Source organism: Calliopsis andreniformis, chromosome 1 (assembly GCF_051401765.1).
Source record: "Calliopsis andreniformis isolate RMS-2024a chromosome 1, iyCalAndr_principal, whole genome shotgun sequence".
Lineage (NCBI taxonomy): Eukaryota > Metazoa > Arthropoda > Insecta > Hymenoptera > Andrenidae > Calliopsis > Calliopsis andreniformis.
In genome coordinates, this window is record NC_135062.1 from 11227451 (window position 1) to 11254649 (window position 27199).

Consider the following 27199-nt stretch of genomic DNA (forward strand, 5'->3'; position numbering starts at 1 on the left):
GAATGGGGATCGACGAAGCATGAGGAATATGAAATAATAAAATTTTCCTTGTAGCGAGTATTCTGTACTAACATTTACTTTTTAATCAGAAAGAGGTAGAATCTAGATGAGAATTTGAATATTAATGTTATTCAGGAAAACTTGCTAGAAATTAATTTCAGCAAATAAAACCCTGGAAAACTTCTAATATCGTAAAATTTTCTTTGTAGCGAGTATTTATACCAATTTTTACTTTTTAATCAGAGAATCTAGATGAGAATTTGAATATTAATGTTATTCAGCAAAACTTGCTAGAAATTAATTCCAGCAAATAAAACCCTGGATGACTTCTAATATCATAAGATTTTCTTTGTAGCGAGTATTTATACCAATTTTTTCTTTTTAATCAGAAAAAAGAGAATCTAAATGAAAATTTGAATATGAATGTTATTCAGTAAAACTCGCTAGAAATTAATTCCAGCAAATAAAACCTTGGAAAACTTCTAATATCATACAATTTTCTTTCTAGAAAGTATTTATACCAATTTTTATTTTTTAATCAGAAAAAAGAGAATCTAGATGAGAATTTAAATATTAATATTATCCAGCAAAGCTTAATAGACATTAATTCCAGAAAACAAAACCCTACAAGATTTCTAATATTACAAATATCATAAAATTTGCCAAAAAGCTCACATCGATCATCACAGATACAGTTTATCACCCAAATCATTCATCACCGAGTCCCACAGTTCACACCTACGCTAAACGATGATTTTCGAACGCTCAGAGTGGAGGCATCTGAATGCAGGGGAAATCGTACGTTTCCGTAACTCGCTTCCTCAGAGGCGTCCTTGGACACAATAGGTCCCGTGCATAATAGAGTAGCTGAGTTTAGGCTCAGGAATGGCGTCAGGGCCCGCGGAGCCGAATGAGACGGTTAATTACCTCGGCAAATTAAGTGGAAACAGTCTGATTAGTGGTAGCTGCCTGCCTCCTGACGCTATTCCACAAGCGGCCTTTGCACGCCTATGAAGGGTTGTTCATAGAGTGTAAGGTTGGGGTAGGGTATGTGGAGGATGGTGGAGAGGCTGAAACTCTAGAAGCTCAATTTCGTAGAAGCACGCATTCCACATCGATGCTTCGGTAGAAACGCTTAGAGATGTCTGAAGATATTCAGTTTTACTATTAGGTATTTAAAGGAAAGTGTTATCACCAGTATTATGGAAAATTCTCTAAAAATTTTTATTTAATTCTATGGGGTACTTTTTATTACATAGATTCACCATCAGTTTTAATTTTAGATACCAGAGTGGAAATAGAAATTTTTGTGTCACTCTTTTCAGAAATGTTATATTTTCAATTTTTGATATCTCTTTCATGGATATTTAAAGTGATTCTTTATGGACACAGTTGTTTTAGTATATCGAGAAATTTGTCTGCTTTCTTTTGTTTCAGAGTAATAATGAAGGTTTTGAATGACAAAGTATATGATTTGGAAAAGATCTAGGGGAGATGAAACGTTTCATTATATCAATTATGGCAATTACCGATCGCGACAGCAATAGTCGGTAAACATTAGAAGATGAAACTTGATAACGACCACCTGCTGACTTTCAGGAGCTTGTTACGATGACCACGGGGTCGTGAAAACCAATAGCGACGACCCTGAGGGTCGTGAAACAAGATACCATCAACCCAGGTGTGACAGAATACGATACCCACAATAATGGGATCACGACACCTTGTATCGATCACCTCGTGATCTTGAAGGTTGAACCTTTCGAAAGTTAACCCTGCGAGATCGGAGAACTTTCATCTACAAAAACACTGTAAAATGAAACTGAAACTTATATTATTAGAAACTTTGTGCTTTTTAAGTTATACGTATCTGTGGTTATAAAACAAAATGACTTATATCACATGTTTTTATTCTCAACATATTGGCGTTTAAAGTTTTCTATGTCAATGCTGTTTTCTTGAACTTGTGTCTTCTTGAACCATCACTTTTACATGAATCTGTCAAAATTCCAGATCATAAATAAAGCCTCAACTCACTTTTCGCAAATAGGACATAGCTTGTCGTGTCTTACATGCACAGATTTATTCCTGACCGATGTTCTTGTGTCTGTGAGACTGTACCAGTGTCCCAGTACTTTTGACCGAGGGTGTACTCGAAGACACTAGATCCCCGTAACAAAGTGACCAAGGCTCTCTAAATTAGTAATCCCGCCTCGGCGGGAAATCCAGTTAAACGTCGAGCGATCTTCCTGAATAAGTAACACCCAGCTGAATCGACATCCCAGGTATTAATTTTCTACGCTGGTGTCTCTAAGATCGTCCACGACCGTCGTCGTACGAAATTAGTACGCCATCAATATTCCACGCTCCGTTAATACCGTCGTGTCGATTATTAGCGACTTAGGTATCCAATTGAATATTCCGTAGCAGGTATAATTACAGCGACCCATCGGCTGTCAGGCGGTTACATAATCGCTGGATAGGTTGTGCCCAGCCGAACTAATTAATTAGGCGTTTCGCGTCTGCGAGGGGTGAACCGTATCGCTCGTGCGTCGTCGCATCGACACTTTTCAACATCGTCGCGAGACTTCGAAATAGGTATCGATCTATCGTTCACGTAACACGTGTATTGTCTCGTTATGCAACGCGACATACTGTGCGCTAATAAGGAATATAATACTCTCTAAGGACACGGCGCGTCGGTGCAAAGCACTCAATGCGATGTTACGTAACGCGAGACGTGAAGCTGTTTCGTCATAACGACTCGACAATGGGAGGTGTTTGTTAAGGAAACGAAGGATACTCTGTTTTTGCTTCGAAGGAAAAAGTGGAGAGGAAGAGTGGTACGTTATTGGGGGATTGATGCAGAGTGTAGAGTAGTTTTTATTGAGGTTTTTATTCGGTAGGATTGGCAGCTTGATTATGGGGCACTGTTTGAGGAGAATTTTGGTGAGACATTGTCTGTGGGTATGGCGTTAGTACAGTTTTGTTTTCTGTGTTTCAGACGATTTGTGGGGATTTTAGTGAAAGAGAGATCTTTGGAGGAAGTTTTGTTTGATGCTTTTTATGAACGTATAAATTTTAGTGATAGGTTTGTTTCATCGATGTAATCAATTTTTTAGATATCTGTAGCGTGAGACAAAATTGTTATACATATATTGTATTTTCAAAAGCTTGAGTTTATGACTTAAGAGATGTCTGGTAGGTGGTGATGAGAGGTAGATTTTATACTTTTGATAGAAGTAAATTTAATTGAAGGAAATGCTGTAAAGAACGAGATTATGACAAGATGCAAGCTCACACTATGAGATTAAGATTCAAAGCTTTAAATATTAATATGTCGAGAATAAAACTATCTCATTTATGTAATTCTACCTTATAATCACCGACATGTGAAGAATATATGAAGGTATATGGGTCTATCGATAAACAGTATTATTGTAGCGTATTCTAGCATTGATTAGATATTGAAATTTTAATTAAACATAACCTGCAAATATCACCCGGAAGCGGTCGAAATCAACCTGAATTCCGTCCAGAACAAATATAATTATAATTGGGATAGCCCAAGGTAATTGAAACGGCAGATGGTTAATACATACGTTTCATTATGTATTAGTACCACAATTTCAACCAATATTAGTGGTTTCAAATTTTTATTACCTTACGATAAATGCAATAGCACACAGATAGCTTCAGAGTCAGTATAAAAATTAATTATGGTAACTATTGTAGTATATTTCCCCTTTATTCAGTCTTATTTATGATTGTTACATTTTTAATGCAGAGACTAAAACATTTTCATGAATTAAAAAAGCTCGCAAGTGGCCAGCATGCCTGAAATCGCTCGCTCGCGATCTAGCCCGAGCTGCTCCCCCACTCCTCGAGGAACAATCTTCAGAACAGTTTCGACAGCTCCCCACTCTGCAACTGGAGTCGGCCTTGAAACCACCCGCGAGCGATTATGAACATTTTCAACCGCTCGCGACCGCCTCGGAGGTGCTTGAGCATCGCTGCTCTAATGGATATTGGCAGCACTTACAAGGCTACAGTAGTCAGAGTAAATACTGCCAACAGTCGAAAAGTTTCCAAATAAACTGGTCACTAGACTGCGGATTTTTGTGTAATTTCATAATTTCAGAAAGACAGTTAAAGAAATTGAACTTGAACAAAAATTCCCTTCACCTTCCAAATACTATACTTCATAGTCTATGTTTTATACTTCTTATATTCTTCAGTATAACATGCATCCTGTAACCTTCACACACTTCAAATTTCCATAAATGCATAAAGATCCACAGTCGACTGATCACTCTGTCCAAAAAAATCTCCAAACCAGACTTCAACCAGCTGACTAAATAACAAAGTACCTGCCACCCCTAAGATGCTACCGACAGTCCCATCCCTCAAAACGATCACCAGTCACAAAACGTCTTGGCGACCAGTCTAGCCTAAGTGTCCCAATTTATCGATCTCCAAGCGACGATGAAAATCGCGATACCGTCTTCAGGGGCGACTCGAAGTCCCGAGCATCTGCGGATCGCGCTCAGCCATCGAGCTCCCCTCGTAGGGGATGGGGAGAGGCTAGGTCAAGCCGCAATGGGTTAGGATAGGTCAACTGAGGTCGATCGGGCGCGTACGGCAGTCTGCGTTTTACGATGGCGGCGCGACAGTGGTCGCTGGCTAAAGGGCTGGGGGAGCCAGGGGTGGGGGGTGTGCGAGTAGTTGAGAGGGCAGTCGAACCACAACCTCACCCTCCGCAATTACAATGCTAATTCCGCGTACACGGGGGCTCTACGCTTAATCGTCGCGCGATTTTCTTTACCCTTAAGCCGACGTCACCCCCACCCACCCTATTTCCACCCGCGCGCGATTATCGTGCTCCCGTGAAACGCGTGCACGCAACACGGCAGTTCTCTTAACGCCCCGCGATGAATACCTCTAACGAGCGTAAACTCCGCGTTTAACGCGGAGGCGGGCGGTTTTTTGTGGGATCGAATGGCTGTTTGGGTTCGTTTGATCTCTTTCGCGGATTTTTTACTATTTGCGGAGGAAACTGTTAATTGGGGATTGAGTGGCGGGACGGGGTACGTGGAGGAGCTTCGCTGGGTTAATGACTGACACGGTTATGAGTGGGAATGATGTGATGACATGAAGAGATAATGAGCTTGATGATATTTGTATGGGGATGTGTGGTTTAGTTAATGGCGGTGTACAGGGGAGTTTAATGAAAATTTGTTTGAAGACACAAACGATATTCATCGTTTCTTTTAAATATAGTAGTAGCTCCACAGAATCTTTTTTTTAATTTATATCTTGGTAAAATTGAGGAGGAGGGTTGTCTACAGACAACATATGAGTATAGATTCCCTGATTTTGTATTTTATGTCATACTCCCTGAGTATGTATTTTATTTCGTCCGTCTGTAGATGGTGATAAAAATCAATTTTAATTCACTTGTAGAAGCATACAGGTGATTATGGAAGCCTTTTTAAGTTATGATTCTTATAAAAAAAAAAATAGTATTTAAACTCTAGTCAAGCAGATTAAGTTAAAGCTTAATACATTTTTAAAATTCATTAAAAGTTATGGTTCGATACTTTCATCTTATTCTTGCATAGGAAATTCCTTCTCCTTTAATCAAACAAATAGGATTACAAAAAATTACGTAAAATTCGTTAATAAGTTACAACCACATTACTCTTAATGCAGGAGTACAGTGTTCCCCATTACACTAAGGGAGAGTATTAGAGGCATGGGAGTATGTGCTATTCGATTCTGTTCGTTCGCTTGGTCGCATTATCACTAATACTCTCAAAGGGCACGATCATTTTCCTTTTACTCGATTCATTCTCGCAGCATTATCGTAATAGCGCTAATGGGCCCTTTTTCATACAGAAATTTCTTCCATGGAGACTTGAGCTTATATTTAATCGAATGATGTGGAAGGAAAAACGAAATATTACTGTCAAAGTGGTATTTCTCTTTTGCTGAGCTTTCGTTGAGTGGAAAAAATATCAGAGCACTTTTAGTCATTAAAAATAATACTACGTTCTCCTGTACTGAGAGTTATAGTGATTTGTTCGAAATATTTTATCAGAACTTCATTTTAAGAAGAGAAATAATTATGCTAATCACGATGCTATTATATAAATTAATTATTGTCCTCGTAACAGTAAAAGTATATAAATATTCTATATTTTTTTAATGCTAACTTATATAAATACTTGTCTAGGTATTATTTACTAATATTATAATCATTAATATTAGTATTATAAATATTAATTTCTCGTCACAGAATGTAGACAATCCAAATATAAACACGATGTACCAAGAATCAGTAGAACAAGTCAACGCTTAAGCCTCCACCTTCAGGAAACGTTCTCATTACATGGGCCAATTAGAAACACACTAGGATCTCGAAGCACTGACATGCTGAACAGACGACAATCTGCAAGAACAGCATCCATCTTAGAATCGGTAACGACATGCACCACCTTACACGATCGAACAGGTAATTAGCCCCAGGTTGCCAAGTCGCTATAACAATCCATCTATGGCGAACATGCTCGCTGTAGCCTCGAAGCGTCATACGGGACAACTGGGCCACAATGAGGCGAATCGAGACGAGACTCCTGTAGGCACGTAAATTAACGTTTCCCTATTGCTGCCTGCTGGAAATGAGGCAAGACATCTTGCGTCTCTGTGAGTTATAGGCTGCTTCGAGGACATAATTGGAAATTAAATAGATTTTACACTGAAATTAGTTTCTTATTAAAAGACATCAGGGTTTGAAAATTCGAAGAATTGAAGATTTAGAAAATTGAAAATTTACAGAACTTAGAAGTTCTAGATTTCAGAAACTAAAGACTTGAGAATTGATAAATTCGATAAATCGTGATATTTGATAAATTATACTTCAGAGTATTTTAATATTGAATTTAGAGCTTTCAAATAATGAATTACGTTTCAGTAAAGGGCCAAGGTAATTCGATCACGTTACAGAAACGAACCAACGTTCTTTTTACCCCGTGGTACGTCTCAGGTTAAAATTCAACCGCTTCCAATAGTACCGTCCCTCTGTCATGAAAGCACTTGGCAATTTGCTCATATTTGTATACTTCCATAAACCGCTTTGAAAACGCCACTCGGAGGTATTAGAATTCTTCCTCTCGTCTGCGCCCTTTTCAGTGCGGCTCCATAAAGCGAGAGGTGCCTCGCGCACATGGCAGTGCACCGCGTCTGGCTTTCTTCCCTCCCAAAATATATAGGTCCCTCCCTTTCGTTTCGATATTCCCCCTCGATGCATGGGAATTTCGATCTAGATCTACTGGTTTGGAACAGCGCGCTGTTTGGACGCGGACCGATTGCTCAATCGATACCGTGACTAACTGGAATATCGAGAAAATTTGTTTGAGGTTTATTTGCCTCTCGAATTGCCGGGAATTGGTATTCTTTCGCCTGGGAAAGGCTTCCAGGACGTTTAAATTGTCCCTTTCGGTGGTTTGATTATACTGGAGGATTCACGTGAAGTGATTTATTCTTTGTAAACTACAACTATGAAAACAGTTTAAGTAGGAAGTCTCGAAGTAAAGTAATTTTTATGGTAACTTTTTGCTCTAACTGTTTCCCTTTTTATTATTTAGAGCGTTCAGAGTTCAAGTGAATCACCCTGTACATCGTCAGCAACATGTTAGTGGATATCTGATCATATTCAAGGTTGTACTACTTATTTTGAGTCTGATTATACTGAAAGTTATACTACTGACTGTGAGTCTGGCTATAATCAAAGTTGTACCACTTACTGAATATCACTGTTTTTCTTGTAATTAATTGCACTAATTGTAAATGGTACTCCTGTACCTACCTATGTAATGTATCTATTAATTAACATAATTCCTGTTACATCAAATTCAGTAAATTATCATTGTAGATATTGTAGATTTAACCAATTTAGAAGCACTGATGGGTATCATTGCATAGACTCAATACAAATACACAACACCTCCTGCTAATGATTTCTTATGAAATAAACTACACGTACAGATCACATCCTATAGCAAGATACATCGTGGCCCTACAGAATTTCATTCACGGACATCCATTGCAAACCGAGCCAGTTCTGATACAATTTGTATGTGCTAGTGCTGTTTCGTTGTTCCCTCGAAGGTATGTAGGCTTCCCTGTGGATACACGTATACACACACTAATTACGAGTCAGTGTGCATCGATCACTGTTGCACTTCTGCTCCCCCAAAGTAATTAGCGTAAATAGAACCGTCTGCGATAATTAACCGTATAACGCTGCTCTGCGATGCAGCCACGTTCCGCTTGTGTTTGGAAAATTTATATCCAAACGTAATTCTTAACTCCAATCGGACGTCTAAGAATTTTCACCCAGGGAAATTTCATTACGAACGATCGCTAGTGTTTCGTTGCATCTGCTTTCTATTGTTTCACATTCATTACTTAACTTGCTTCAACTGTCGACGCGCCTAGCAAATTAGCGTTCCTGAAACCATAGTAACTGAAAAAATGGAATATCCTTTTTTATAACCACAAATTGGAGAAACCAATACCAAGTGAAAAACTGAACAGAAATATTCCATTTCTAAACTCGATAGAATTTCAATGCTGAACTGCTGTGGTTTCTTTCGAGCATCGACTTTGAATGAAATTTCTGAAGCTTATGAGGTACAACAATTCTTCGGAATTAAACTCATTAACTTGGTATCGCAATTAAATCGAGTAACAATTATCGTGAGATTCTCAGAGGATGGTAGCAGGAAGACAAGGAATGTCCTTTTTGCCAGGATAATTTTACGAGCGCGCGTGCTCCTCTCAAGAAGTTTTTAAAAACGATTAAACTTAGAACGGCTTCGCTGGGCAGGGCTCAAGCTTTTTTATCCCCTTTCCACTTCAGCTCGTTCTTAGTCAGTCTCGAAGGGAAGCCTTTTTTTAATACGGCCATGAAGGATTAATGTCGACTGAAACGCGAAGAAGGAAGTTGCCACGAGGCTCGACGGTTTTTACGACGTGCAGAGACCATCTGTCCCTCTTGTTGTTTCTCTAGTCCACGCGCCTACGTTTCAACGTCCCAGCTTTAAACTGTCGTAACTGGATCAACGGCGAATTTTTCCTCGACTAGTTGTGCTATTATTAATCGCCTTTTTATAATGCTCGTTACGTTTAGGGGTTTATTATAAAAGAAGTTTGTGTCAAGAATTCAAGTCATGGGAAGGTAAAGGAAAATTTCGTCATTCTTTAAGTACTGTATAATTTAAAAATAATGCAATACAAAGAATAATATTAAAGGATTAGAGATCATATTTCACTCAAATGCTCGATAAGACAATTTGTAAAAATAAATTTACGCTTCGAAAACTTCGAAAATACTTATTCAACTATTTATTAGTAAAAGTGTCACTAATTATATTATTTTTAATAATACTATGTTCATCACTCGAAATTCGTTTTTCTGTGGGTTAACACAGCAAAACAGAGGCCATACCCCTTGCTTATCGATCCTCCCACGATCTTCCGTTTCAGTTTCTTTCGAACACGTTCGCCTCGGCCCATTTCTTCTCGTGCCCAAGGGAGCTCGAGTCCTTTGATCAAGGAACTAGAGCTGATGAGGCGGTTCGAACAGGCGGCGCTCCTTGTCGGAAGAGTGTTCGGGGGCGCCTCGTTTCGCCGCTAAAACGGGCCGAGGATCATTTATTAACTTTAAACTCTCTGTCTGCTCTCGTGCCGCGGGCAATTATCCGACTCGAGTGGATCATTTACAAGCTGTTGTACCGTTCATGATTCGATTTAAATACGGAGCTGACGGCGGAAACCCTTTCGGGACGAGCGTAATTGGCGCTGGGAGGCAGAAACTGGGCCGCTGGCTTCACCGATCTCCCACGACTTCAATGTTAAATCGCATCCGAAAGGACCCCGCTTTCCCTTCGACTGCCGTTCTATCGTGACACATTTTTTGATACAGTCTACCTGTGATTGCACTCGAAGCCCTGAGTGGCGGGCCGCTGTGCTTCGTTTAATGAATCCTGAATTGCAATCAGCACGCGTGACGTCAAACGCCGATGGAACTGAGAACTGGGACTCACTGATTCACTGATGATAGCGTTGGATTTCTGTGTCGTGTTCAGCGTCGATGTGGAAGTTCGAGGAAAGGAAGTTGAAGGAAGAATTTACTTATTGAGGGTCTGACTATTCTCGTGGTTGTACTACTTGCAGGATTCCTAATCGTATTCTACGTTCTCGTCTTATGATCTGGGCTAGGTTCAGCTACATGAATCTGATAATAGACTATATGTACTATATCTTGGTTAGGCTACATGTTGTATAATGAAGTTACATAACTTTTTAAAAAACAGAGAAGAAACATTAATATAATAAATATAATACTATATAGAGTGATACAGATTTTTTTTTAAAGGACACAGATTACCATTTTTACTTAAAATTCAAATTGGATTTTATATGTTTCGATGAAACATATATAACAACCAGCTCGCTTTTTCCACCACAATATTTTCAAATTCGAGAAAGTCCATTTTTCAGTCACCTCCCCAGCAACATTGATCTATGATTATTGTATTAACTTCACCGGAGGGTCACATTGTCTGCAACTAGTTGAACAAGTTCGCAGAACTCGTTACTGGTGTTGGTAGGTTGTTCCGCAATGTTTACCGCTAATTATTACGAGAGTGGAATTTTTAACAGTGCCGCGTTAATTTGTCCCTCGACGGTTGGGTAACTTGTCGGGTTGCCATTACGTTCCTTCCCTCGCGGCAAGTGCCGACAGATCGTTTGCATTTTTAATAATGCGTTCGGCGCACGAAACTGTGCAGTTTGACCCCGTCAGCGCCGCGCCAGAAATGTCGACTAATTTTAGCGTACGAACGTAGAGGCTCCTCGATCATAGTAATCTCGACGATTCATTGAATGGCAGCACGTCGAAGGAGCCAAATGTCGTCACTGTTAAGTCTTGTTCAGATTAGTCGAGTGACTGGAATTCAAGCAGCTTGAATACAAATGATTTAAAGCAACTTGACCAATGTGAACCTGTTATTTTACTTGGCTTGAACATCTCTTCAAGTTTCTGTTTTGTCTAGGCAATTTCAGATTAGTCAAAATGGTTTAAATTCAAGGAATTTGACTAATCTGAACAAGGCTTAAGTAATACATACCATGATATACACTATGAGGATTTCAAATAATGTGACGTGATAAACACTCCAAGTGATTCGAGTTCAAGCACCATGACTATTCATGTCAATAATCCAAACGAGGCTTTACTATTACTTTATCAATCGATTCTTCTAAACGTCGCATTACACACTGCTCGTTTAAGGAAATTGAATTAATTGAATTTAATTGAATTTCACTTGCCATCCACTGTTCGACCTCGTTCTCGCGAAGATCGCGCGCCATTTATAACAACCATCATCGGACTCGATCGATTTATTCGATGCTTTCCGCTCAATTGCTGTTTGCAGAGCTCCAAACACCCGCAGTAGTAAGGAGACGGTGCCTGGTCAGACAGTTGAATTCGTTGACGATCGATCGAAATAGATTGCCCCGAGATTTACTCGCTATCGAGATGTATTCAAGATGGAATGGCAGAGATGACGTTACTCAATGGTATTCGTCCTGTCGATATAAATTCTTTTGATTGAAGTTTTTGCTAATGTGATTTCAAAGGATTGCACTTTTATCTTCTCGATTTTGTTCCCTTAGATCTTGTGAAAATGAGCATGGTTTATGAATTCAGGTCTTCTTTACTTGCTGCGAATATTTTCTGAATAACTTTTACCTAATATAATATTACTATGAATTTTGATACTTGTTCTAAAACATTATATTTTTAGCAAGTCTGTTTCACATTAGTAATAAACCCATAATACAGAATAAAACCTGAAGTTTGCAAACTTCGTTCCTACAAATATGCTTTAAAAAAACCATTCCATCAATAATACATACATTAAATTCCCCAAAAATTGCTTTCCAAACAGGAGAAGCAACTGCATTACATTCACTTCGTTTATATCGATACACATAAAACAGAATACCCCAAAATATCCCAAAATACCGAGAGTTCTCTCAATAAACACAAATTTTTCCATCCAACTCTACCCCTTTCATTCCCCCATCGTCCAATCGATGTCAGTCCCTCGGAAAATCGTAATTTCGCGGAACGACGCGTGCAGGAGAGAGCTGCAAAACACGATGCGTTCCCTGGTCAGCAGGTACCGCGGCTAATTAGCGAAATTTACACGAATAATTTGTATTTGCGCAGACAGCAACGGTGTCTAAGTTGAAAGTTGAAATTGTGGTGTATCGCGAGGAGCCAGAATGGCGATGGTGAGGGGGTTACAAGCACAGCTAGAGGCTAATTGTAAGTACAGAGGCGACAGGCGAGGTAAGCTCGTCGGGGACTAATCAAGTGGTATGCGGAATAATTACACTTGCAGGCAACTAGGAAATCCTCGTTCTCGAATCGAGTTTGCTCTTTCAACGATTCGATAATAATTGTCTCGGTTAATGAACCGCGGAGGAATGTCACTTTCTACTGTTATTAGATGCCCTTTAGTCTTGTTTCTAGCTTCTACTGTCTTCTTCCTAGCGCTCCTCAAGACTTTTTGTACTTGCCAATTAGAGCTTCGATGTGGAATGTACAGTGGAACGTTCGAAGATTATCGAGAGGAGGGTCTTGAAGAAAATTGCGGCAGAGATTAACTACGACTTACACCTGTCTCGTGATTAAGGTTCAGTTAAGGAACATGGACTGGTACCTGGATTGAGATGAAGTGGAAGACTGTCTTAATATACTATCTCGCAAGTTCGTTTATATGTAGTTTAAATGTTAGTTAGGGGTGACAATTACTGTGGTCTAGGTCTCTTCTTTTATCTGACTCATTTCTGGCTTTTATGATCGACTTGCATCCAATTATTCTTTATTGTGACACAAGAAGTAGGTTTAGAAGTATTTAGGAGTTGATCTCAGAATAAATGTCTAGATTTCCCTAGGTCTCCAAAACAATTACTATTACATCCCCAACAAATTTAAATACTAGTTCACCAATAATATTTCATAAAACAGGATTAGAATCTCTGAATTTTATAAAATTCTTATTACCTATGAAAACTCCACTAGGTTATAGATATTAAATAATTTTATTCAAACACTCGACCAATATCGACTGACTTACAATTTCCCTTGCCCGTCATTACGAGAACAATTAATTACCCCCACTCCTTACACTACACCTTGCTCCAATGTTTCTAGTATATCTATAAATGAATTTGCAACTTATATCCGAAAGTAAACGAAGTATAGCCGAAAGTTAACACCTACATCCTACATATTGAAATATTGTCCAGCAACTGTGGTTAATGCAAACCTGTTCAGTTTAGAATGCAAATCATTACCTCAGTGATGCATCGACTGCATTATCATTACAATATCAGTGCAGTATAATCAGTGGCATAAAATAGGGGTTACTGACGCCCCATCCCGAGGCTCCAAACTCGATGGCCATTACTCTTCCGAAACACGTCGGTATACGCGATCCCCACGTCTTTCCCGAAGAAACGTGGTTGTTCCATTCGATAGGCAAGCAAGACGGATCATGACGGATGATCGAGCTGGGGTGGAAGTGTGAGCCAGCCGCAAGAAGCCGACACGGTCTCGAATCGAACCGCCAGAAGGACGGTTCCCTCGCGCGACCGTCTTTTTGCACCTTCTTCTTGTCACCTGTGCGCCATTTTCTGCTCACTGTGACAGGAAAATTGGCAATAATTACGCAAAAATCGGAAATACGTTTTGTGGCGGGAAGTGTGACGTAGAGGATGTTCTGGAATGGATCTTGAAACGATTTAATGCGTCCAACACTTTGAATTCGAAATGACTTCTTAGAAGAATTTTGAAGAGGAAGGTAAAACATTTATGTAGCAGTTATGTATTATGTATAGCAGCTGGTATTTTATTAAAAATTCTAGCTGAGTTTTGTAATCAATTTCATCAATATAAGGGTATTGGATCTAATACCACCAAGGATTTTAATCGAATTTTACAGGAATGTGGCTAGTGATGCACCTCTAAAATTTTAGCAAGATACGCACAATGTGTTCAATCAACATTCAAATGTGATATCAATACAAATAACGCTACGTTCTGTCAGGTAAATCTCCGCCTGTGGCATCAGTGATCGGGGCTCCACGAAGCGGTTAACGTGACACCGAATCACAGGAGCCCTGTTTACTCGTCTGAATTTCAAAATTTCACTATTGGAGATCGGGCGACGCAACCACTGTTCCCTTTTGGGTAATCAAAATATAATTCATACAATAGTTGTCTGTTAATTACGTGTTAACATTTGTAAAGAAAATATAATCGAATCTATGAACAGGAAGTGAGCGTCTAGGATCTCACACTAAGTAATTCCTGACATTTACAATTATTTCTCAATTATTTTAACGATTTCTCGTATTTCAATTTTACTTATTTTTAGTTTGACAAATATGTAACTTTAAGAGCAGTTCAACTTCCCTGACAGTTTCATATTAAATTGGTATTGAATATTTATAAACGCTACAATGTATATTTATAATTATTGTGGGCTTTTTTCGACAATTGAAATGTAATTTATTTGATTGGGGTTTGTTAAAGTGGCTCTACACTATGTGTTATATAACAAAGTTATATAATTTTTTAGAAAACAGAAAAGAGGCATACGTATAACATTTCTCTTTCCTGTTCTCTGAAAAGTTAGTGTAGACCCACCTTCAAGCAACCATTAAATGTATTAAACAATTCTCCCTTAAAATATTTTCTTCACTTGCCTCTTTATTTTTCAAATCCTCAAGGATTCTACCATTGACAAGCTAACACTAAATTAACCAACCAATATTTACGAAAAATCTATTGAGGTCTCCTCAAAAATCAACGACATTAATATTTTCTTCCCTTCGAATATTAATCAAAAACTTCATTTCCATCAGACCATCTCAATTTCCCGATTCTTCCAGCATTAACCCCACCAACACTCCCTCAAACACCCCTTATCCAACCCACGACAGACCCCCGAGACACGTCACTGATGTCGCAGGATGTTCACCGCCCAACACCAGGATGAAATTAATTCCAAAGAATAATCGCCATCAAAGCAGCGTGCACAATTAGTTCTCGCGGAACCATGGTCGCGACGATATCAAACGAACAGCTCCACCAAACGAATGTTTACTCGAGCCATTAGCGCGGCCTGACGCTCGCGGACTTATTAATTTCTCGCGAAAATGTTATTTAATTAAACGTCCCGCTAATGGCGTGTACGCGAAATATAATATATCCCAGCTCGAGGGGGGAATTAGCGCGTTATCAGCCAGCGGAATCTCGGCCGTCTAGGGGCGCCCTCGGAGCCACCCTTACACACCGCTATCTCGCGCGCCCTTATCGCGATACGAGTGGCCAGCTATGCACTGTCGACGTTACGTGGAACGCGAGCCAGCGTCGCTTTAAAACGATCGTAAAGGACGATACACAAGACGCTCGTGTCGCGTGGGTAAATGGCCGTCGTTTAAAGACCGTCGATCGTCGAACGAGCTCGTTCGCGACACTGTCTTCGCCCCCTGCCCCCGTTCTCGCTCCATCAGCGGCGAGAAATTAAGATAACGCGGGACCCGCGACGGAATTCGACCGCTTGGTAATTATCGTTACTCGTTGCGTCGCGATAGGGCCGAGGATGGGGGAGATTATTTATCAAAAAGCTGGGAATGTAACAGGGGAGATGTTAACACTTCGAGCGTGTTGTAACGATAAGATTGGTATTATTGGGCAGTCGCAGGGCGATGGGTGTCTTTAGCGGAGGTTCGAGATAGCGTTTTGAATTGTTTGATGAGGTGGTTTAATTGAGATGGGAGATAGGTGATTACAGGTTTTGGTGAATGTTGTGAGAGAATATGGCTGTAGTGTAAAGTAAAACGACCCATGTCACATGTTTTTGAGATACTGGCGTTTAAAGTTTTTTAGCTGCGATAATGTCTTATGGATGTGTCTTCTAGGATGATTACTTTTAAGGCAATTTCTTCTTTCTAAAAATATAAATTCGGGATTGTGGGTGTTGATCAAGGGCTTCAGTCGAATTTTATGACAACGTGTCGTAGATTATTTGCCTTACAAGATTTCAACCACAGCTATAAAATAATATGTGAGACATTATAAGAAATATTGTAATTAATACAATTGAAAATAAATATGGTTACTTATAGTTGTGACTCTTATAGTCAAAACACATTTAAGTTCCCATATACAGAAGAGTATAAAACTATAATACTGAATCCTCTAGACTTTCAATCCTCTCGACATCTCTCTAGAGCATGAAATTAGAATTTCCAATATTTTACGCTTTAAATCCTCTCAAACTTCATTTATAGTACTGTAGACGTAAAATGTTCAAAGCTTTGAACATTAACTCCTCTTAAATTTCATATAAAATTTAAAATACAAATTTTCAATGCTCCCAGCATTGAATCCTGCGAAATTTCATCAGAGATACACAATTGTCAGCATTTAGTGAAAATCTTTCCTCTTAATTAGTACCTATAAATACACTAAATGATGTTTTATGCAAATTCGCGTAGCCACCAGCGAAATTATCGTGCATTCTTGCAGCGGTTGTTCTGCGTCTTCAATTGTCGCGCTTTAGCATAGTTGTGCATGATAATAAACACGCCCAGTCCCGCGCGGTTCATGCATTAATTCATCATTTTAATGGAGGTGATCGACATTTCGAGTAGAAAGTCATCGGGCGCATCGAATTTTCAACGCGTTTCACGGAAAACTGCCTTCGAATCGTCCGATGCAGTTCGTAAACTGCACGGTCGAATGACCCCAGCGAATCGATCCTCCAAAACGTCGCCTGGCTGACATCAAAGCGACCAATGTCGAAAAATTTATGAAGCCTGGTCGTCGATATTTGTTATTGATTAACTTTGGTGTAGGTATAGAGCGTCGATGATTGTCGATCTGCGTTGAAATGCCGCGCGTGTGCATTGCTTCGTGAATAATAGTTGTTAAACGTGACGTTGAATCAAGTGGCAAGTAGAAAAATCGCTATCCAATAATTTCAAAAAAAATACTCTCTTTCGAGGCTGATATTTTGAAATAATATTTGTGTTTTAATATTGATTGCATTCATTGCTCTGCTATGCTTAGACAAATCAACATTTACACACTGGTACGTGTAGTGAGATCCAGATCTTGTTTTTATGCAGACAAGTCTAGATCTCTTTTCTATATTAACAATGTATAAAAGGACTACAGCTCCTGTATCAATAAATAATAATAATAATATCTACTAGTTCAAAGCTTGAAGCTATACTTCCTCCAATACTTCGATATTAACTTTAGAACCCCTGAAAATTTACAGAAAGTTTTGTAAACCAATTAATCTAAGTTAATAACGAACACTCAAAATGAAAGTTCCCTCTGGTATAAATTACCTAGAAGAAAATTGAAAAAGAAATGGTGCATTTCAAAGTGAAAATTCTGTAAGTTCCTGAATATTCCCTAGTTCGTCTTATTGTATTCCAACAGTGAGAAACTGCTTCCTAGTACACTATTGGTGATTCTATAATAGAAAAACACACAAGAAACCCGCAGACGTTATCGCGAACTTGCCCTAGGACAGGATCGAATTCCGCGGAGCGTTGACCCTTACTACTGGCCGACTATAGGCGGCGCATAACTACTTAACTGTTTACGGTAACACAGTAAAGTGCTCCTTCTCTGACGTTGTAAACTCCGTGAAATATGGATCGTACCGCGGCGATTGCATCAACGTATACACACAAGAAAGGAGCTAGCCTCATTCCCAAAGTATCTGCAGGCCAAAGAAGGAAGGCCTGGGTACGAATTTCGCACAGCTCGCGACGTTCAGCGCGAACGAAGTTGAGCGAAGGCAGCGCGGTTGACGTCGATTAATTTCTCATATTCAGAACAGGAATTAATTACAGGAATGTTTCGCAATCCTCTCGAGGTGCCTCTCCAAGAAGCAAGTAGCTGCATCGCAGCTAAATGGTTCTTGCTTGAGGAATGATAAGCAACAGTTCTCGAATCTTGAAGGCTTCAATAGAATTAATCTCGGAATAATTCGCGGTGGGAAACAGGTTTCGTACATGATGAGGATAAATTTTAGAGAGAAGCAGTCCTTTGATTTTGTTTTGCTGCGAACAGGGATTTTATTTTGGTAAATTAAAATCCAGAGATAGGAAGGAATAAAATGCTTCTATGGGTTTTTAGAAGACTTACAATGTCGACAATTTGAAAATTTGAAAGGTAGAAAATTATGTTAACTTAAAGATTTAAGAAATTGAGTTTTTGAGTAATTGAGTGTTTAATTCTTAGAGTATTTGACTATTTGTGTATTTCTATATTTGTGCATTTGATTATTTGAAGATTTGAATATTTGAATATTTGATTATTTGAATATTTGAATATTTGAATATTTGAATATTTGAATATTTGAATATTTGAATATTTGAATATTTGAATATTTGAATATTTGAACATTTGAATATTTGAATATTTGAATATTTGAATATTTGAATATTTGAATATTTGAATATTTGAATATTTGAACATTTGAATATTTGAATATTCGCCTCAGTCTCAACTTCTATATGTACCATTTCCAAAATCTCCACTATACCTATACAAAAAACCAAGTTATATTTAAAACTTAACAATCCTTCGCGAAGGAACTCAGAAGTAACTATACCCATTCCTTTGAATTCATATACCCTGTCCATATAATCTCCCAGCACTTAATCTACACCCTCGACGTTCCTTTTACACCCCCCTCATATAATACCCAAACGAGCTACACGTACATTCGTTATCCTAATTCCGTGCCATCCAGCGAAACAGCTTTACACGCAGAGGAAATTGAAAAAAAGGTACGTTTGTTCTTCCACGCCGAGAAACGTAACCGTTTCCGACTACGTTTCACTAAGCGAAGAGCTCTAGAGCTCATTTCCATGCTTCCCTTGTCCGAGCAATCGAGAAGGTCGTAATGTTACGCGGGATTTGCATACAGCCAATGGTTCCGGGCGTTCCTCTGCAACCTTTCTTCGAAAAAATTATCGACTGTAAGCACAGGGGCTGACGTGCTCCTCGAGGTTGCACGGGAATATTTATCTTCTGACCTAGTCTTGATGGGATCGTTGTAATTACACTTTTTTACTGGATGTATATACAGGGTGTCCCACCTGTTTCTATGCATACTTCGACAGTGTGTGTGTTTTCCTTCATTCACGGTATATAACCAATTACACTAATTAGTGGAATATATAATAGTATAATACAATAGTATATATAGAGCACAGTACAAACAATAGAGCAAAGAGACAAAATTGAGAGCAAAGAGTTCTACAAGGAAGAATAAGAGTAAAGTGTTATCCAATATAAAGTCCATAAATAGTTTGTTAAGAAGGTATAACACAAATGTGAAATGTGAAAAATATAGCAATACAGTGCCGAAGTATATAAGGAAAAATATAAGCCACCCTGTATGTATCTCCTACTCCCGCGACCTTAACGAGCAGCAGTTTGCTCGAGGAGAAACTCCACCCTCTCTTTTTCCTTTCGTTACGCCGAAACATCGATGGAAGTAGAACGTTTCGAGGCGACCCCATAGTGTGTCTATCCACGAAAATATTTGCATGTTTAACGAAAACATTTTTCAGCGAGCGTGGAAATCCTGTTCTAGCGGGGTGAAACATGTAAACGTTGAATACGGCCTCAATTGGATGCTCGGCTGTTTTGCTCCGTCGGTACAAATGGCCAGTGTAACGCAATTACAGAGGCCTTTATTCGATCACTGCGGAAACGAATCATTTACCGTAACGAATACGTTTCACTTTCGCTGATTTTTATTGCGAAAAGTATCCGCTCGAGTGGCCGCGATCGAAGCTATGCTTCATCGGGAATCGACTTTCCAGCGGTCATCAATTCTTATTAAAGCCTTCTATTTTGTCAGCCGATGCTTGTTAAGCAGAGAATCTGAGGAAGATCGATCTTTTACATGAAACTTTGATTTTAGATCCGAACTTCTCTTAGGTTCATTATTGGAAATAAACGAGGAAAAGAAAATGACACAACAGTTCAACAAAACTCCTCAGTTTTAATATCAGTTAAATACTGTTCCTTATGTCTTAAGCGTGACCTCTCTGAACGAGACCCTTTACTCCTTACGTCGTACATCGATATCCCACTTACACTCATTCTTTATTACTCCACCTATTTACCCATTCTCATACGAACGACTCAGAGAAGGAACACACTCAGGACTTCCTAGAAGTAGACCTCCCCAGATAGTTAACTAGGTCTAGTTCTAAACCATAACCAACTAACGCAGAGCCACTATACAACAAGAAGCTCACTAAACCCTAAGACTTACCTCCCCTGTGACCCAACCCTTCCCCCGAAGACAGCCCATTTATTCCAAAACCGTGTCCCACAGAAGTCACAGTCAGGCCATCAGCCCGCCCCCAAGATATTACAAAAATCTGCTTGGCTTCAGCGAAAGAGAGACAGCATTAAAGCGTAACACGAGAACGCTTTGAAGCGGCCGAGCCCTTGGGGCGTCTCCCGCCTGGATGGGAGCAAAACCTCAAATCCTGGAGCAGATCTCCGCGCTCTGAGCGTCCGTCAATTCCCTTCGAAGAAAGGGAATCGTAAAGAGGGTAAAAACGTCCCTTTATCACCCTCCTCCCTCTGGCAGCTTACGATGACCACACCCCTCGGCGCTCGACGCGAGAACTCGTGGCGTGGAGAGGCTAAGGAGCGTGGAACGAACGAGGTGGGCGGGAGGGGCTGGTTAGTCGGGCGATTTTTTCACGGGGATCAACTTGTCCGCCATATTAATGACCGCGGTGCTCGGATTATCCGTCGAGGTTAGCCAACTCGGCCTTCCTCCAGGCTGAAGCCAACTTCCCTGGAAAATTGATTGCGCTTCCTTGAATCTCTCCTCGACGACCGAGGCTGGGTAAAAAAAGGAGACGTCGACGGGGAAAAAGGGACCCGGGGGTGGAGACGCGCCTGTCGACCGAGGAATTCACCCCTCGGCCCCCTCTGCTCGCCCGCGGAGCGTCATCGGTCTGGGGCTAATTATTTTCGTCGAGCGACTCCCTTTAATTGGTGTTTTCTTATCGAATGTCCCCGACGGCGTAAGAACTACAAAGCCTTCGAAACACGGGTTCCCGCTCTCAGCGCTGCAGTAATTCAGTTCTCCAAGTTTCTTTCGGCCTGCACCCCCTCGAACAGGAACTTCCACGAATGTCCCTTCGGCCACCCTTAAGAATGCTTCGCGGACTTCGTTAAAGGGAGGATCGTTAGAGCTGTGACAGGGCTCCCTGCGTAATCGTCGAGTCCTCAGTGATCCTCGCCGAGCGATTGTCAGGGGGATTTGCGATGTCGGGGGGATAGACGGTCTTTGGGTCGCTTTGTCGGGGGATGAAACGTCGATTATGGTGGTTACTTGTGTTTTCGAGGGTTCGTGGGGGAAGAGAAGGGCTAGTGGGGTACTTCGGAGCTGATTTCTCTGTCGGCTTGACGATTTGAGGAGTTCTTGAGAGAATTTCTGCTTGGAATTTTGCTGTAGTGGGTAATTAGGGGATGTTTGGTTTGGAAATACTGAGAATTACTTTTTAGTGGGTGTTTGTGATATGGAAATCGTGGTAGGGCGCTTTCTGTTGGTGAAGTTTCTTCTGGAACTAACGTGGCCTTCATTATTTCAAGAATAAATATTCAGAGACTGAAGAAATTGAGAGACTTACAATTTTAGGTGCTTAACAACTATACTACCTGAAGATTTAAAAATTATAAAATAATGACCACTTAAAAATTAGAAAACGTAAATATTTAAACTTGAATATTATTGAACATTTGGAAACCTGAAAATTTTAAATATTTAAATATCTCTCTTATATGTATATTGTACTGTCAAGCAGAAAAAATTGCATCTGGTATTACAAATTTTTAGAAACGCTTCCAAAAAGATAGAATGAATATTCAGATTAGATCACATCGCTGCGAGATTTCCTCTCTCGTCGACATGTTTCCAAAACCTCGCCCTAAAAATGTGTTCCGTGCTTTTTATTGAAACGCAAATACAGCGTGCGCTGCAATAAAAAGGTATGATCGAAATTCCGCCGATACTACAAGCATTCATTTACCGTAAATGTTGCGCATCAATACAGGCTTGTTGACAACATTCTCAAAGAGACTGAACGTATCCAGAATGTAAATCGAATGAAATCCAATCCACGCTTGATATCTTTCAGTTTCGTTATGACGCAAATGAAATCAATTGAATCACGTTTTTGATGAAGTGTACGTTAAATAAATACGAAGCTCTTTCATAATCATTGAAATTTTACCTTTCAAATGATTCGCCCTAAATTACTTTCAGACGTTCAATTTATTTTCCGTATAAATGGTCTGTTATAAAAGGCTTGATTCTACTGCACACCGTCGTCACAGAATATTCACCGTACGACTTTCAAATTTATCTACTAAATTACAACGCTGTACTGCAAGTGCTAGTTGTCAGAGGCCCTTTGAGACTCTGTCGCATTTACTTTGACAGAGGTTTTAAATAAAGGAAGCCTCATGTTTGCAAAAGAACTCGAGGAAAAATATTCCACAGCGAAATTCGCTTGTCGAGTTATAATCAAGCATTCTCGAGTTTTTTTTTTTTTAACAAAAAGATATCCTTGTATGGATAATGTTTGCACGATATTCCTAGCCTACTTTAGCATGTGAAACTGATGTCTCTTTTTTAATTCTAGCGTTAGTAACATGACAGACAGTGCATATACACGCTTTCTCTACAAATTAGTCGTATTCTACTTGCAGAGCCCTGTGAGAAGACGTATTGTTCTTGGGGAGCGACGTGCGTCGTGTCAGAGAGCGGGAAACCTTTGTGCCAGTGTCCCACCGATTGCCCTTCGACTTCTGAACCTGTCTGCGGCTCCGACAACGTGACCTACAGCAGCTATTGTCATCTAAGGCAGACCAGCTGCCTCAAGAGGAAAAGTACGCGCATGAAGCATCAAGGCCCCTGTGGTGAGTGCTAGATTTTTCTACTTTCATCAATTTCGGGTCAAGGCTTTCTAATTTTCCGCGCAAGTAGAGAGGAAGGTGAGAAATATTTAATAAGGGTGGCAAGTATAATACGATAGAGAGCATTCTATTACTAGAGAACTGCAGAATATAATATTGCATAAGTCAAATTGGATTTCTTGAGAGAATGATGAAAAAAATAAATTACATAGAATAGGGAAAATAATTTTGAGGTGGAAGGGTTGTATTTTGGTGATACCTTTGTTGTAAAACTTATTAATGGGATTATAGTATTAATACTACCCAACTATGAATAAAGGCAGTAACTACTGAAAAATTTTTAGTGGATACTGCTCTTCTCCATAGCCAGACAGATTACAACAAAAAGTGAATTTCGAAAGTAATGGATATTGGATGAAATATTGACAAATCTCGAAATATTGTGTAATATTTTCGATTATAACAAAACGGTTTGTCATTCAATATATTGTTCCAGTAGCTGCAATAATTTCCATTGGACATTTTGAAAAATAGATATCTAAAATTTAAAGACTCACAACTTTGACTTTGAACTCAATTCTTTCCAATTCGTATTACCTTGCCCATATAATCTCCCAACACTTAACTTTATGCCCTCCACGTTCTCGTAAAATAACTCCATCATCCCCTTGCGCTGTCTACCATTTCTCTCTTTTATTTCAAAGCAAAACAAGATATAAGATTGCAGGATGGCGAAAATATTTCCCACCTCGATAACGCTCATAGCCGCGTCTCAATTCTACTTCAATAACGTTCGAGGGACTTCCGTGTTTCCATCCAGGCAGGTATCTGTCGAGGCAAAGCGGAAACTTATTGCGCGATATCCTGCAATAATGATAATGTCCCAGTATCGGGATGCACGCGAACGTCACTGTATATTATTCGCGTGGATATCATCAGACGCGGAAATAGAGCAGCCTCGATACGCTCATCCGAGATAGTTCGACGCTTGTGTCAAGGTGAAAAAGCTGGGAAGGATATAAACGAGGAGTTATGCCCGCGACTGGGAATCAGAATTGACGTAAACCCATTTGTCGTGGTCGTAATTTCTGGAGGACGTGCGTCTGGTGTCTTCTGATCTCTCGTGAGAACTTGATGAGCTTTTGCACCCACAGGCGAGAAGATATTTTGTTTTGTCTGTTTCTTTGGTGGTGTTGCTATTCTTGTATTTAGAGTAAAGTTTCATTTTTTATTGTGAGGGAGGGATTTAGTGTCTTTTGATTGGCGAACGTGTGCTGCATCGTGATTTGGAAGCTTCTGATTGGGAAGTTTTTATGTTTGACAGAATTTGTGGAGTTTATTTTTGTGAATAAATGAAGTTCAAAAATTATTGGGAATTTGTAGACTTTTGGGCATTTTATCTTGGTTTGTTGAAAATGTGATATGGTATCTGTAAGGGATTGTGGATACTTTTGTAATGGGTTCTTTGTTATTGTTGTTGGGGTATTAAATTTTTAGTAGAATAGTGAATAGACAGCGGATCTTTATGGATTTCTGGGAAATTTCAGTATGCAAAAAAGTGCAATATGCATATAGTGTGCTAAAATGCACAAAATACCGAAAGTTAAATATGCTTTATAATATTAGAAGGTCGAAACTAATTTTCAATTAAATTTCACTCCTCTAACTGAGTTTATTAAGATAGGAATTTGCATGAACATTCGCAGCCTAGTAATGAAATGTTTGAAATGTGCAGGGTTGTAACCTCTTCTGAAGTCCTTTTAATGCTAAATAATTTATGACTCATTCCAATAACTCGCGGATTTATTAAATATCCAGCTTTATCAAATTTATGAGTCACTACACTCATTCCTTTCATTACTCAAACTTTGAGTCTGAAACCAATATTAAATATTGGTTACCAATATTAAATATTAAATACTACCTCAATTGAATCAAGTAACTACGTATTCCTCAAATCTAATTAAATTATCTATAAATTCTTTCTTCTCCAGGTAGACATAAAAAAAAAAATAAAATATATCCCCGTAAGACACTAACTTGTGCCATAAAATTTAAACATACTGCCACAACTAAAACAGAAACACAAATTCGTCACTCATAATCTGGCAGTCGCTATAAAATCCGCGTACAAAAAAAAAGAGTTTATTCGTTATTCATCATCCAAATAAAATTCCTTCTCTTCCGCCATGAATATCACACTTCACGCCCTTTTTCATGAATAACTAACCCATCCTAAGGAAAGTGGCAAGTTTTGCCAGCGGTAAAAGTGCACTAAAATGGAAGCAGTATCTGTCAAAAAATATCAGCGAAATTTGAAGGCATAAAGAATGCACATAAGGCGTGAAGGTGAGAACGCGGAACATACGGTCAGAAATATATTTTAGTACTCCCTTTTTATCGCAGCTGGCCTGGCGGGATCGAGCCACTATGAATTAACCATCGTCCGATACCCGATTTTTGCCTGGCTGGGAAGCTCGTCCTTGGCTCGCAGCGCGCGCTGATTCTTAAAACGATCTTTTATTCAAACGAGCCTACGCGCGCCTTGTATCGACACGTTCCCCTCGATACTCGAAGGGCACCGTGGAAATCTTATGGCCTTCCCGCGAGCCGAATGTATTACTTGGATCGAGAGATGGGAGGGGGGACGATAGGGAAACGGGTGCATGTTCATGGAAATTACTTGGAATTCTTTCAAGTTTTCGCAATTGCTCGAACGAACTGAAGCGAGATCGTCGAGGGGATTCGAGCGCCGTGGAACATGAGAATTGTCGAGGCTTTGAGTACAGATTGTGCAAGAAATTCTGGGGTACGGTCGGGAAGGAACGAGCTAAAGAAGTGGGGAGGTTAGAGCGAATTTTTAGATTAGGTTTCATATTTTTGCGACGGAAAGTTTCAATTTGGCACCTTATGTATTTCCCAGTTTCTAAGCTTTTCTATGTTCTTCTATTCGGTAAAAGTTATTAGTGTTATAATAATGAAGAAATTTTCTGATATCTTTTTACCTAGAGACAATTTCTTATTAATAACAGTCCACAGTTCTTTAGAACTCTGTCTTAGTTATCCTCACTTCTTCAACTCGAAGTCAAAAATAATTACTATCCAATATTGAAGATAATATTAATCTTTCTGTATAAATTTTTCTACAAAAACTGCGTTTATTCTACACACATTCTTCTTATGTTCGCTTCTCTTTTCTGAGTGCTCAATTTCCTCAGGAACAGTCAACTTGCCCACCTTGTACGCATACACGTCTACTTAAAAGATGAATGCAGACATTGTTTTCTTAGAGCTGATTGTCATTTATGAGTACTTTATCCCGTGGTCTCGTCCACTGCACCGTCACAGATTTAATTGCGAGAGATAGAGAGAGGAAAGTCGCATCATCGTAATTTTCGTTCGGAAGTCGAACGATCTCGAGCACGCGCGTATTATCACGTCCGCCGTTTCCCTTGTTCACCCCCTTTCGCTGCTACTTTCGTGTCTTTCCGCTCTTATCTTATCTAGCGCAGTTCTACTTCATTGCAGCTCCGCGTGGCAAGACGCTGGCGAACTTCCGTGTTATTAAACGAAACTGCTGTGAGCAGCAGAAACAGTGGAACAGATTTAACAGGTTCTTTGTGCGTTGTTTAACTCTGTACGTGAGCTCTTACGTTTCCGCGCTCTCGTGAACAAGCGATTTGACATAAGCACTCGAGGTTGTGGACATTACTTTATGGAGAGACTCGCGAAGAAAATATGGAATTATTTAAAACGTCTTCTACTATCGCTGGGTCAAAGGTCGGGGGTTATTCGAGGTCAGTGAAAAGAGCTTTTTCTTAAGTACAGTGCTTCCATCTCTTGCTCCACTCTTTCTGTTATCTTTCGTATGTGTATTTAGACCTGAGTGCTCTCCATTCTCTGGTTAATTTTATTATAAATATCTATTTTTAAATTTTCTGGAGTAAATTACTTTCTTTTAGTATTATGCTTCATAGTAGGTTTAAAGAGAATTTAGTTCGTGTAGATAGATCCAGGCAAAAGGACTTTTTTAAGATCTACTTAATTTTGTTACAAAATTCAGATGGC

At 39.5% G+C, this 27199-nt stretch overlaps 1 protein-coding gene across 1 annotated transcript in view; it reads left to right on the forward strand.

The window, feature by feature from the left end:
* Positions 1-27199, forward strand: part of LOC143179802 (agrin) — a 399531-nt gene that overhangs the window by 240428 nt on the left and 131904 nt on the right. Inside the window, exon 5 of the mRNA XM_076379178.1 lies at positions 22925-23134. Coding sequence (XP_076235293.1) covers positions 22925-23134 — 210 coding nt within the window. The remainder of the gene's footprint in view (positions 1-22924; positions 23135-27199) is intronic.